Source organism: Macrobrachium nipponense, chromosome 17, assembly GCF_015104395.2.
Source record: "Macrobrachium nipponense isolate FS-2020 chromosome 17, ASM1510439v2, whole genome shotgun sequence".
In the NCBI taxonomy this organism is placed as follows: Eukaryota; Metazoa; Arthropoda; class Malacostraca; order Decapoda; family Palaemonidae; genus Macrobrachium; species Macrobrachium nipponense.
The window spans coordinates 3,849,592-3,863,537 of NC_087210.1; the positions used below are offsets into that span (position 1 = coordinate 3,849,592).

The window sequence follows — 13,946 nt, forward strand, 5'->3', positions numbered from 1 at the left end:
ACAAAACGTTGGGAAGATGAAGTGCAATATTCATTGTATATCAGCAGAGGCAAGTTATCTATCTGAAGGTATGTGGGAGTTCTGGAAACAACTGTCAGTACTGTTATGAGGCCAGGAGTTTCATAGCTTAGCATCTCAGTTAATTTTTCTCTTTTTTTTCTGGATGCGTTTGAAGACGAGGGAATTCACAAAAAAGTTTAACTATACAGATATTTAATGAATTTATTTGGAGTTCACACTAATTTATGAGTCCTTAAAACAATAAATGGCTTTCGTTTTATGAGAATAAAGTTAGTATCAAACATAGACAAAAGAGCCTTGGGTGCATAGACGTCTTATTTTCAGGAACTAATAAAAAACTGTGCTAAGTGAAAGAATCAGATCCCTGTTCAGAAACAAAGGTTTTACTAATGAACAAAAATCAACAGATTTATTGAATTATTTATCAAATTCATCACGCTAATATTTCATGCTGGATATCAGTCAAGATTCAACTTCTGTCAAGGGGATTAACAAAGAATGCAATAAAGGTTCATGGTGAAGAAATACTTTGGCGAATATCCATTGCAGTCAGCAAACATGTCTCTGTTCTTAATATATGTAATATGTAACAGGGTTTAAAAGCTGCAGCCACAAAGAAAGCATAATGGTTTGCCAAGCATATTTTGAAAGCATAATGGTTTGCCAAGCATACTACTAAATTGACGTTCCTGAACCATTTAATACTAGATGAATTTACAGGCTAAAATCCCTAAGAACTCTGGTATAAAATCCTTAAGAACAGTGGTTTAAAAGCTTTCTTGTTGAAGTGATCTTCCTGTACCATTTAATACAAGATAAATTTTACAAGCTGAAATCCCCAAGAACTCTGGTTTAAAAGAGGTCATGAAATACTCGTTGCCTGTTGACTGCTTAACCAGGTTGTTGTTGAAGATTATAAGCTGGCCTTATACCAGCACGGGCTCTTGCTCTTAACGCAGCCCGTATGAAGCATATCCAGGTCCCACACCACTTCCACATCCCTCGTAGGACTTCAATTATCAAAATGAACAGTTTCTTTCATCAGATGTATTTGATCACACTGCAAATTCCACAATCAAGGTCTGATTTTCCATAATCATTAAACGCTGCGACACCATCACTGGTTGGATCGTCCATCCATAGATTAAAGTCACCACAGATACTCGGAGACAAATTTGTCTTACTCGAAAGGAACTTGGAATGCGCAAGGAACATGAAAGCAGATTGCTACGCTGTGATTCGTACGACGGGGAGGTTACTGAACGTGAAATTGTGGTTCCTGTGTTTCAGGTATTGCATTCTTCCAATTTTGCGCTGTTTATCTCCGACGTCTGCCAGTATGAGGGCGTTGGGGTCCTTTAGAGCTGGTCTGTTGAGGAAGTGGATGTTAGTCTGTCAGTTTACAAATTTGGAAGCGAGCGTCTTTGGTCACTGTCAGAAATGCATATATGAAACTGGATCAGTATCTTCTGCTGAAAATGGGTCGGATTTTGCATCAGTCACTATACTCGGTTTTTTTCCATCTGTCCACCCGCCTGTGGTGTTCGCGCATGGTAACACTGCATCCCGGGCTTTAAATAGTTACGCTATGCGTAAGTTTTAGGTAAATAAAAAGGATATCTGGGTATACGTTTGCAACTGAAAAGTGTTTAGATAATTTACTGTTTGCGCAAATGTACACTTACGCATAGCGTAACTATTTAAAGCCTGGGACGCAGTGTTACAATGCGCGAACACCACAGGCGGGTGGACAGATGGAAAAAAAAACAGAGTATAGGTCGTTCATCTGTTTTATCATTTTGTTCTAAATAAAGAGAGAGAGAGAGAGAATGCTGATAGTTGAGGGTTTTGACAACTGCAGCATGGCCTCAAAGGATATTTGATATTTGTTCTGGACCCAATAACTCGCTGATGCTGTAGTAGCGTCCAGAGACTGGATATAAAAATTATGCAAGGAGAAGCAGGTCGGACTCGAGAGAATGGAAACTTATATTAAGAAACACTATTGGGGGATGGGGGCGGGTGTCAGTGTAAGTTGAGACAAATTTTGAGGATTAAGCTATTTTACTCACCGTTGTAAATAGCACTAAGTTGGAACTTTTAGTTTTATGTAAAAGAAAACTATTGTGCCGGCTTTGTCTGTCCGTCCGCACTTTTGTCTATCCTCCCTCAGATCGTAAAAACAACTGAGGCTAAAAGACTGCACATTGATATGTTGATCATCTACCTTCCGATTGTCAAACATACCAAATTGCAGCCCTCTAGCCTCAGTATTTTTTAAATTTTATTTAAGGGTAAAGTTATCCGTAATAGCGCTTCCGGCAACGATATAGGATAGGCCACCACCGGGTGATGGTTTAAAGTTTCACGGGCTGCGGCTCATACAGCATTACACCGAGCCCACCGACAGATAGATCTATTTTCGTTGGCCTTAATTATATACGCTGTGGTGGTTGTACAGGAAACTCGATTGCGCCGAAGAAATTTTGGCGTATCTTGTACTTTTTTCACTCCATATATTCAAGTACTGGAGATCGAGATGGAAAATTTTTCATCGAGGGAATAAAATACTAATATCCAAAGTCACGAAATGAGTTAGTTCAATTACCAAAACAGGTTTTTTTTTTTGGAGGGAGTGATAGCAGAACATTTTGGGCCATCAATAATATAAGAAAGATGAGATCCAGAATTCAGAATGAGTGGATTCAGTCAACAAAACATGATTTTTTTTTTTTAATCGCAGAATTTTGGGGCCATCAGTTAAGATCCAGAATTCAGATGATTCATAAGACATAAAAAAAATATTTAGCTGACCAAAATCTTAAGCTATTTCCTACATCAGTTTTAGACTCCAGAAAAATCCCAATTATTAATTTATTGTATTCCTATTTATTAAACGCAGCATTCTCAGCTACATTATCAGAGTATAAATTTGACTTTGCAAGATCATCATTTTACTTTGTTAAAGTCGTAAAATAACTTTTCACTCATTCCCAACCAGACAAAATTCAGACTGGATTTCAGTGACTCCTATCTTGGTTCAAATGTTGGTGGCGATAGTCGCAGGCTGACGCACCTATGCTATTGATAAGAGCAAGATAAAGTCGCAGGTCATGTATTATCGACTATAGATTATACTTTCGACTATTTGGTGCATCATCATGAGGTCATGTGAAAGTTTGGAATACAAATTGTCAGTACCCTGTTGCTTATGCGTTTTCCCAGTGTCTAAAGTAAAGAGAATTACATGAGTGTAATTGTCTATTCTTCGTTTATTGCTTTTAATTATAGAAGAAATTGCAAATAAGACAAGAACATATTTATATATGAAAACCTGAGTCTTGAATTTAAAAAAAAAAAACTTATTGAGATTATCGTCCAATTCTATGTAATTTGCTGTTATTACAAAAGAAATTCCCAATAGGGTAGAAACGTATACTTACGAAAACCTCGAATATGGAACAGCCATAATCATGAGACTTGTGTTTTGAAAGGAGAGTTGGAAAATACCCTCGAAATACCCCACAGGTCTTGGCAGGTCCAGACCAAAGCACTGTAAGAATGTCAGGAATTTGTATTAAGAATATTATTTTATACTAAATAAAGCTTCATCCATTATAACAAGACCTCAATGATTTCTGAAATGAGATTTTTTTTACTCATTAATACGTAACAATGATTCATTAAGACTCTGATGACATTGAACATTATTTTTGAGAGGGGGAAGGGGGCATGGGGAACATACTGAAACGATTTTCATCAAGACTGATGTACTGCACTCCAAAAAAATATGACCTTAGGCACGAAATAAATATGACCCAAAACCACGAAAATATATGTCCCACAAGTACGAATAAATCTGACCCATAAGCACGAAAAATATGACCCACAAGTACGAATAAATCTGACCTATAAGCACGAGAAAATCTGACCCACAAGCACGACAGAATATGACCCATAAGCACGAAAAAATCTGACCCATAAGCACGAGAAAATCTGACCCACAAGCACGACAGAATATGACCCATAAGCACGACAAAATCTGACCCACAAGTACGAATAAATCTGACCCATAAGCACGAGAAAATCTGACCCACAAGCACGACAGAATATGACCCATAAGCACGAAAACATATGACCCACAAGTACAAATAAATCTGACCCATAAGCACGAGAAAATCTGACCCACAAGCACGACAGAATATGACCCATTAGCAAGACCCATAAGCACGAAAAAATCTGACCCATAAGCACGAAAAAATATGACACAAGCACGAAAAAATCTTACTCATAAGCACGAAAAACTCTGACCCATAAGCACGACAGAATCTGACCCATAAGCACGATAAAATCTGCCCCATAAGCACGACAAAATATGACCCATAAGCAGGATGAAATCTGACCCACAACACAACAAAATCTGACCCATAAGCACGGCTTTGATGATGATTCTTATGACAAGAACATTATTAGATTTTTACTAACTGACTTCGGGAAAAATCGACATCATTAAGGCTTTACTACCAGGATCCCATGCCTAGTGGCTTTTGTCTTAGTGGGATGGTCTTATGGTATAACGAAATCTGTTGTGGATGCCGATTCGGTGAGAAATTTGATGAGTTAGATGGTCATAGGTCCCAGCGCTTGGCCTTGTGCCCAAATTTTATATTTTGATCCCAGTTACAATAAGTAAGATCAGATCAAACAGCCAGCCAAGGAAATCAATTCGGGTAGGTAAAAATGTGAGTGTCTTTCAAGAGTATTGTTTTCAGTTATAAACACACACACACAACATTCTGAATGCTATTAGTTTTGTGGTGAATTGTATGTAAACAATAAAAAAACCCACAAATTCTGAATGCTATTAGTTTTGTGGTGATGTAAACAATAAAAAAAACACAAATTCTGAATGCTATTAGTTTTGTGGTGAATTGTATGTAAACAATAAAAAAACACAAATTCTGAATGCTATTAATTATGTGGTGATGTAAACAATAAAAAAAGACCACAAATTCTGAATGCTATTAGTTTTGTGGTGAATTGTATGTAAACAATAAAAAAAAACAAATTCTGAATGCTATTAGTTTTGTGGTGAATTGTATGTAAACAATAAAAAAGCACAAATTCTGAATGCTATTAGTTTTGTGGTGAAATGTATGTAAACAATAAAAAAAGACCACCAATTCTGAATGCTATTTGTTTTGTGGTGAATTTTATGTAAACAATAAAAAAATAAACCACAAATTCAGGAAAAAGTTACTCCATCACTAAAGGTATCTCACACGAGACTTGCAAAAATGACTGTGGTTGGTAATGTAATGATTTTCAACTATGGTGAATGATTAGTAATATATAGAAAATGATTCTCTCAGAAATACCTTCATGACGTGATGGAAGGTGAAGTCGTCGTCATAATTCTCCATCTTGACGGAGATGGAATAACTTTCGGAGGAATTCTGAAAAACAAAAACAAAAATACACATAGTTAGTTAGTTCATGTCACGAATAAGCTTCAAGGGATTTTCTGCTCTTGAGATTACAGAGTTTTCTATTTTTTTCCAACTTGACGTTTGCTTTGATTTGATTTGAACATTGGTTTGCCCCATTGGCTGTTTCAGGTGTTACCCAGAACAACAGCTGCTATAATACTTTCTTGTGACTTAAATATTTCTGAAAAGTTTCTCTAGGTATACCTCCTCCCCCTACCGTAGGCAATTATACTTGAGGTTCGTTGCAGCGTCCCTTCGGCCCCTAGCTCCAGCAACCCCCTTTCATTCCTTTTACTGTACCTCCGTTCATATTCTCTAACATCTTTTCAGTATCTTCTAACATTTGCTATATAGTACGAGGTTTTCCTCCTATTACTCCTTTCAAACCTTTTCACTCTCAACTTCCCTGTCACCCCTGAATGACCTCATAGCTCCCAGCCTAAATTTCATATACAATTCCAGGCATTTCTGGTGATGAAAGTTCATCACTCTCGACGTGGTTCGGAAGTCACGTAAAGCCGTTGGTCCCGTTGGTGAATAACCATACTGGTTCCATGCAATGTAAAAACACCATACAAACAGACAAATCAATTCCAGGTATGCCTCTACATTAGTTTGGAGAAGTAGAAAACTTACAACTAAAATACAGAATATTCATCTTACCATATTTTCTGGGAAGAATGATTTTTTCCTACAGTCCTTTTCTTCGACTCCCAGCGTCTTGGCCGATGTGATTTGATGGTATAGATCCTGACTGTACAGGTAATGAATAATTCTGCAAACAGAAAGGAAATTCATGAAAAAACAAGGCAGAGCCTCAGTGGCGTGGTTGGTATGGTGTTGGCGTCCCACCTCGGTAGTCGCGAGTTCGATTCTCGGCCATTCCATTTAGGAGTGAGAGATGTGTATTTCTGGTGATAGAAGTTCACTCTCGACGTGGTTCGGAAGTCACGTAAAGCTGTTGGTCCCGTTGCTGAATAACCACTGGTTCCATGCAACGTATAAACACCATACAAACAAACAAACAAAAAACAAGGCGTGATCCCACCTCAAGCTTACGTGGAGCGCCTGCTAAAATCAACGGTCAAATAGAGCGTTGTTTCACCAACGAAAATTATAATGATTACGCTGTATTTTATTAGAAATGATCGTTCTCTACTGTTTAACATGCACATTATTTATTTTTGACCTTTTCATTCTAATGAATACATCATAAATATCGTATATCCTAAAATTCCTGTATTTTTATCTCTACGCGAAACACCTTTTTTAGGATTTCCTACCCCCCACCCCTCTCCAACAAGAACAACAACAACAAAGTTGTTTGTAAGCTTACTCCCCGAGTAAGCGATAAAAGACTCAGAAAAAGTGAGTACCTATATAGAGTATATTGATGTTCAACTTATCAGAAAAACTTTATTGAAATTGATAAAAGTTTACAAAAATTCTAACTATTGAGTATCATTATCATATAATAAACAAAGAAACTTCTCATTCTCATCATGATTTTTATCATCCCTATTATCAGTATTATTGTTTTTACCATCAGTATAATTAACCACATTCCAAATGTTAATTATAATTTTATCATTTTTCTACTGATATTTCCGTAATCGTCCCTTCCTTCAACAATACCCTTCTAATTAATGTTAATGACATACCTGAAATAATAGAGATATTGACGAAAATGTCAGTAATAACGGGTATTGGGATTATTTGTCATATTTGCATAATCATATGCTCAACTTTTATTATAATAATGGGATTATCTCTGACTAGTTAATAAAATTCAGTCTGCTATTATATAGATGCTAATAGTGTCTCTCTCTCTCTCTCTCATAATAAATGCTGGATCAAAATACTACGAAGTTTTGCCAATATTTGTTTTCATATTTTTTTTTGGAAACGCTAATATTACTAAAGCCTTTTCTCAAAATTAGTCCAAGTTTGTAAGGTACTTAATCTCTCTCTCTCTCTCTCTCTCTCTCTCTCTCTCTCTCTCTCTCTCTCTCTCTCTCTCTCTCAGAAGCTTCGAATCAGAACTACAATGCTTTTTACCTTGTGGCACTGACGTGGGCACTGTTGGTCTGAGGATAACATCCCACGCCCTGACCTCCAGTTTTCACGGCCTCCCCCTTAGGTGGCATATCCTGGGGACGTTGGGAATGATGCACCCTCGCCTCCTCCTCCTGCTCCACCAGGAGAGCCATGTCCCTAGAATGTCCTGTGGTGCGAAATGTATGTGTATATATATATATATATATATATATATATATATATATATATATATATATATATATATATATATATATATATATATATATATATTAACCCTCTCCTAACAATTGAATCATAGTGCAAATGCTTAGAGTTTTACCTCCTGTTACACCTTTCACACCTTCTTACAATCAATTAGTTCCTCGTTGGACGAGTGGTTTACGCACTCGTCTACCGATTCGGTAGTCCCGAGGTCGATTCTCCGCTCTGCCAACGTGGAAACAGAGGAATGCATTTTTGGTGATTTGAAATTTCATTTCTCGATATATATAATTCAGTTCGGATTTCCCAATAAGCTGTAGGTCCCGTTGCTAAGTTAACCAATTGGATCCTAGCCACGTAAAAAATGTCTAATCCTTCGGGCCAGCCCTAGGAGAGCTGTTAATCAGCTGAGTGGCCTGGTTAAACTAAGATATACTTTATTTTGCAATCAATTTCCGTTTCAGCGCTTGATGACCTCATAGGTCCCAGTGCTTGGCCTAAATTCTATATACTATTCTATTTACCTCCAGCAAAAATAAATGTTAAAGAGGAAGAAACAGTCACATAGAACTTAATGATTAGGTAAACTGTTAACATCAACACCAACCAAAGCAGAGCCTTCGAGTTCTCTGCCGGTGTCCTCGAACACGACGAAGTCCCTGGCGATCTCCTCCACGACCCTTTTCGGGATCAGCGTCCCCCTGCTGACGAAGTGGTCGACTCGGTAGACCTTGGACGGATCGCCCACGGTGCGGGCGTTTGCGAGGGGATTGTGGGCGGAGATACAGTAGAGAGACGGGTCCTCCTTCAGTGCGACCAGCGTCTCCTCGAAGTACCTGTGGTGAAATATATTTTGCCGTTTGTAAGGAATCTTGCAAATCTTTCTGACTGTAGCCTGTAAGTCTTCAGAGATTGACAACAACACAAAAATAAACGAGGCGTGATCCGACCTCCAGCTTACTCTTGGAGTGTGCTAAAATCTATGGTCAAATAGCGCGTTGTTTCACCAGGGAAAATTGAAATAAATACGCTTATTTTATTAGAAATAATTTTTCTGTACTGTTTAACATGCGCATTATTTTTTAGAATTTTCATTCTCGTAAATAAATCATCAATATCCCATCCTAAAATTCCTGTATCGTTAACTCAACGCAAAACGCCTTTTTCAGACTTTTTTTTCAGGCTTTTCCATAGGGCTTTCCTACCTCCCCCAACAAGAACAACAAGAAAAACAACAAAAACGAAATAGTTTGTAGGCTTACTCCCCGAGTAAGCGAAAAGAAATGATTTAAGATTGAAAACCATTTTGACTTCATAATAGATTTCAATTACCATGTGGGCTAGAGGTGTGCTTATAAACCCTTATCATATGTGAAGCGCATCACCTGGTCATATAAAAGCTGTTCAGCGCCTCAGTGGCGTAATCGGCATGGTCTTAGCCTGCCATCTCGGTGGCCGCGAGTTCGATTCTCGGGCATTTCACTGAGGGGGTAAGAGATGCGTATTTCTGGTGATAGAAGTTCACTCTCGACGTGGTTCGGAAGTCACGTACAGTCGTTGGTTCCGTTGCTGAATAACCGCTGGTTCCATGCAACGCCAAAACAAAACAAAAAACAATAAAAGCTGTTATATATATATATATATATATATATATATATATATATATATATATATATATATATATATATATATATATATATATATAGTTACGAAGCTTACCTCACAAAATTCTTAGCGAGGCCGTATCCCGACTCGAGTAAAATCAGATGTTCTAAAGTAGGATATGTTTTGAGGGCGAAGTTCATTGCATCCTTGAGAATTCTGGCCTTTTTGCAATGCGAACGGTCGCTTCTCTGATCGGGCAATTGCAGACCATTAGCATCTCGTTCGAGGGAGTTTTTGGTAGCCTTCCGGTGGAGGAGATTGAAGGGATGGTCTTCGAAGGGCACTCCTTGTGTCGTCGCACTGATCTCCTCTAGAGTCAGGTGGTAGGTGGATGTGTGGGTGGAGTTCCTGGCCGTGTTGAGGACGTTGAAACTGGGCAGGGTAGGATCTCTAGGACAGACGTCCTCATGTCCTGCCACTTTGCTCACGACCTTCCGAAAACGGTGTAGTATCGAAGACACTGGATTGAAAGCCCCGTCTTCCTCCTTTTCTTCCGGGTCTTCTTCACCTTCGTGAATCTTCAGAGGGTACTGGCTCAGGAGGCGCAGCGTCCTTTGCGAGGGCTTCTGCAGCGACAGGATGAGATTCATTCCTGTGCCGGACGTCGCTCGTAGGACGTTTTCTATAGATCTGTTAGGAATGTAGAATGACAGATGTTTAGAGCTTACTCGAAGGGAATTCTGATATCGCGTACTAAGTGAGTCCATGTATGTGGAGTCTCTCTCTCTCTCTCTCTCTCTCTCTCTCTCTCTCTCTCACACACACACACACACACACACACAATGATCAAAATGCTGTAAGTTGTACAGGATTAGAATATTTTTGCACATTTCAATGGCAACACTACGATTACTAATGCTTCTCCTCTAAATTGCTACATTTTTGTGAAGTACTGCAGTACTTAATCTCTCTCTCTCTCTCTCTCTCTCTCTCTCTCTCTCTCTCTCTCTCTCTCTCTCTCTCTCTCTCTCTCTCTCTCTCTCTCTCATAATAAATGTCAAAAAATACTATGTTTTGCTGGATCGAAAAACTACGAAGTTTTGCCAATATTTGTTTTCATATTTTATTTGGGAACGCCTAATGTTACCAAAGCAAGCCTTTTCTCAAAACTAGTCCAAATTTGTAAGGTACTTAATCTCTCTCTCTCTCTCTCTCTCTCTCTCTCTCTCTCTCTCTCTCTCTCTCTCTCTCTCTCTCTCGAATTATCACAATACTATAGGCTTTACTGGATGAAAATGCTTTGACTTATGCCAACATTTTTTGCACATAGGTAACGTTAATATTACTAAGCGAATTGGTCTTTCAGTTACTCTCTCATTCATCCAAGTGCAGTGAAATCTTGATTCACTGATCCATGATTACTCACGCTGCTTTATTTGACAGCCGTCTAGAGAAGTACGATTTGAGTAGTAAAATAGTGATGGTGCTTTTGTCAAGTGTAACTAACCTCCTTAGCATTTTCTCATCTTGGGTAGTCGCGACCATCAGTATTGGAGTAGTGAGGAGAGCATTCGACAGCAACTGGTGTGAAAGAAAAGGTACAGATTGACAGATAAACAAACAAAGACTCATAAAAAAACAATAAGTATTCGTAAGCAATAATATATAAATAATATATATATATATATATATATATATAGATATATATATATATATATATATATATATGAATAACTTGATCACGAAGTATATAAAACGTGATGCTATGTATAAATAAAGGTTTTTTGCCACGAAGGAAAAAATGAAAAAGCGAGATAGCCAAGTACTTTCGGCCCTGTTCGGACCCTTTACTGAGGCAAACTGATTTTACAGAGAACAACATAGTCAAAAGAAAGCTTAATATACAAACTGACACTACAAGATTAGCAAGCAATAAGCGTGATTTTCACTCTTCAGAAGGGAGGAGCCGCCTGAGGGAAGCCACACCTTGAAGGATACACGCAGTAAACAAGTGATTTTCCCAGAAAACAGTACAATTTGAAAAAACACGTGAGCACATACAATTTAATATCATGAATTTTTACACAAATTTTCCCCCAAAAAATTATTATTAATGAAAAGACGAAAGAAAATATATATATATATCGAGCAAGAGAAAGAGGGAGAGAAAATATCGAACCAGAGAGAGAGAGAGAAAGAAATAATAACTATATACATGTGGGACTAATTTATTAGTTGTTCATTTATTTTAAGGTCCTTCATAAACATCTTACAAATATATGGGTCCAAATGGTACATTCCCAGACTAGGATTTAGGTTGTTTTTATTAGTAATTTGTATAATTGCCGATTCCAGTAAATTTCTTGAAACATAATCATTAGATCTAGCAATTACCGAGGTATCACCCCAATTAATACAATGAGATTTTTCACTCAGATGGATAAACAGTGCATTTGAAGTCTGGGCTGTTCTATCTGAATACATTTGCTGCTTAATCCTTACACATAAATTTTTACTTGACTGACCAATGTAAAACGATGGGCAATCCTTACAAGGAATTTTGTAAATGATGTTGTTATTTGTTACGGGACTATTCTTAATTAGCATATCTTTAATGGTATTGTTATAAGAGAACACTACATTAACATTAAACGATCTAAATATTGATGTTATGGTTTCAAATCCACGAAAATAAGGTAAGCTAAGTACATTTTTAGGCATTTCTTTTTCATTAATAGCAACATTATAAAACTTTTTGTGAGCTTTTTGATAACATAAATCAATTAAATGAAGTGGGTAGCAGAGATCGTTTCCTATCTTTTTTTATGTATTCTATTTCTTGGTCCAGATATTGTGGACTCGTGATACACAAAGCGCATAGGAACATAGAAGAAAAAATTGAAATTTTAATATTAAGATGGTGGCCAGAATAAAAATGTACATATGTTAAATTATTTGTGGGTTTTCTATAAATACTGAATTTGCATTGGAAAGATTCTCTATGTATTAATACATCTAGGAAAGGGATGACATTGTTATTTTCAATTTCAACAGTGAATTTTATGGATGGCACTAAATTATTCAATTTAGACAGTAAATCATTTACATCGATCCCACCAGGTAAGACTACTAAGATATCATCGACATATCGGTACCATTTTAAGGGGATAAGTGTGATATTCGGGAGGTGTTGTCTCTCAAAAAATTCCATATATAAGTTTGAAAGGAGAGGTGATAAAGGGTTACCCATGGCCATACCAAATATTCGTTGGTAATATTCTCCATTAAAAATAAATCTGCAATCACAAATACATAACTTAATTAAGGAAATTATGTGACTAACGGACATAGGCAATTCATGCAGTACAAGTTCATTACTTAAATATTCTAGCGCAGAGCCAATAGGGACTTTTGTAAACAAAGAACATACATCAAAACTGACAAAAATATCGCTAGGGTTTAATACAATGTTATTTAATTTTTCCACAAGATCAAGAGAATTCCGGATGTGTGAATTAGATACAGTTCCTAGTAGCGGGGATAACAGTTTAGTAAGATATTTAGATAGTTTATAAGCAATTAATCCTACAGTACTAATAATTGGGCGCATAGGTTTGTTTTCCTTATGAGTTTTGACTAGGCCATATAAATAAGGTAATGAGGGACACTTTACAGTTAACTTACACAAAAGTTCTTTTTTATCTTTAAGAATTTGTTTGATATTGATATTAAAGTTTTTTATTACTTGGTCCAACGGATTTTTTGCGAGTTTTTGGTAAGTTATTTCATCCTCTAGTAAAGTATGCATGTGTGATATGTAGTCAGTTTTGTCAAGAACCACTAAACTATTGGATTTATCAGCCTTGGTAATGTGTAAGCTATTATCATTCTTCAATTCTTTTAAACTTTTTCTGTAGCGAGCGGGGAAGTTATTTTCATGATAGGCATGCGTAGCACTATATGTCATGCCTTTGATAATGTCTAAATGATTTTGTGGTAGGTCACAGTATTTTTCAAACTTATATAGAGATGTCGCTATTGATAAAGCTGAGGGTTTGTTACAAATGAAGAAAGACAACCCAAAGCCTAATGCGCGCACTGCATTATCACTTATTTGTTTGCTCGATAAATTCACCACACTTGGCTATCTCGCTTTTTCATTTTTCCCTCGTGGCAAAAAACCTTTATATATATATATATCTAGAATCCTGAGGTGGTCACCAGGACGGAGGGAGGGAGGGACTGAGTCCCATTTCGTTAATGTTCAGTAGATGGGAAAGTGTAATCCTGTTATTTTTCATTTTAAACGGTAGTTATATATATATATATATATATATATATATATATATATATATATATATATATATATATATATATATACACACACACACGCTTAAAAAATCACAGTAGATGCACGTGATTCCATTACATAAGCGAATACCACATGAAAATGGTAGTCAGAAATCCAAGCGCTTTCGTCTTTACTAAGGCCCCGTCCACACGGCCGAGCTTTGCTCGACGAACTTTGTTTGATGTGACGTCAGAAGCGGAGAAACAGCAGCAAAGTTCTGA

The 13,946-nt window shown here is 37.1% G+C and overlaps 1 protein-coding gene across 1 annotated transcript in view; it reads right to left on the minus strand.

Annotated features, from left to right (window-relative positions):
• Positions 1-234: 234 nt before the first annotated feature.
• LOC135196479 (protein O-linked-mannose beta-1,2-N-acetylglucosaminyltransferase 1-like) overlaps positions 235-13,946 on the minus strand; it is a 25,665-nt gene continuing 11,953 nt past the window's right edge. The window contains exons 4-12 of the mRNA XM_064223331.1: positions 10,882-10,955; positions 9,489-10,064; positions 8,377-8,605; positions 7,637-7,734; positions 7,569-7,589; positions 6,174-6,285; positions 5,400-5,477; positions 3,465-3,574; positions 235-1,390 (exon numbers count right to left, since the gene is read on the minus strand). Coding sequence (XP_064079401.1) covers positions 1,249-1,390; positions 3,465-3,574; positions 5,400-5,477; positions 6,174-6,285; positions 7,569-7,589; positions 7,637-7,734; positions 8,377-8,605; positions 9,489-10,064; positions 10,882-10,955 — 1,440 coding nt within the window. The 3' untranslated portion in view covers positions 235-1,248. The remainder of the gene's footprint in view (positions 1,391-3,464; positions 3,575-5,399; positions 5,478-6,173; positions 6,286-7,568; positions 7,590-7,636; positions 7,735-8,376; positions 8,606-9,488; positions 10,065-10,881; positions 10,956-13,946) is intronic.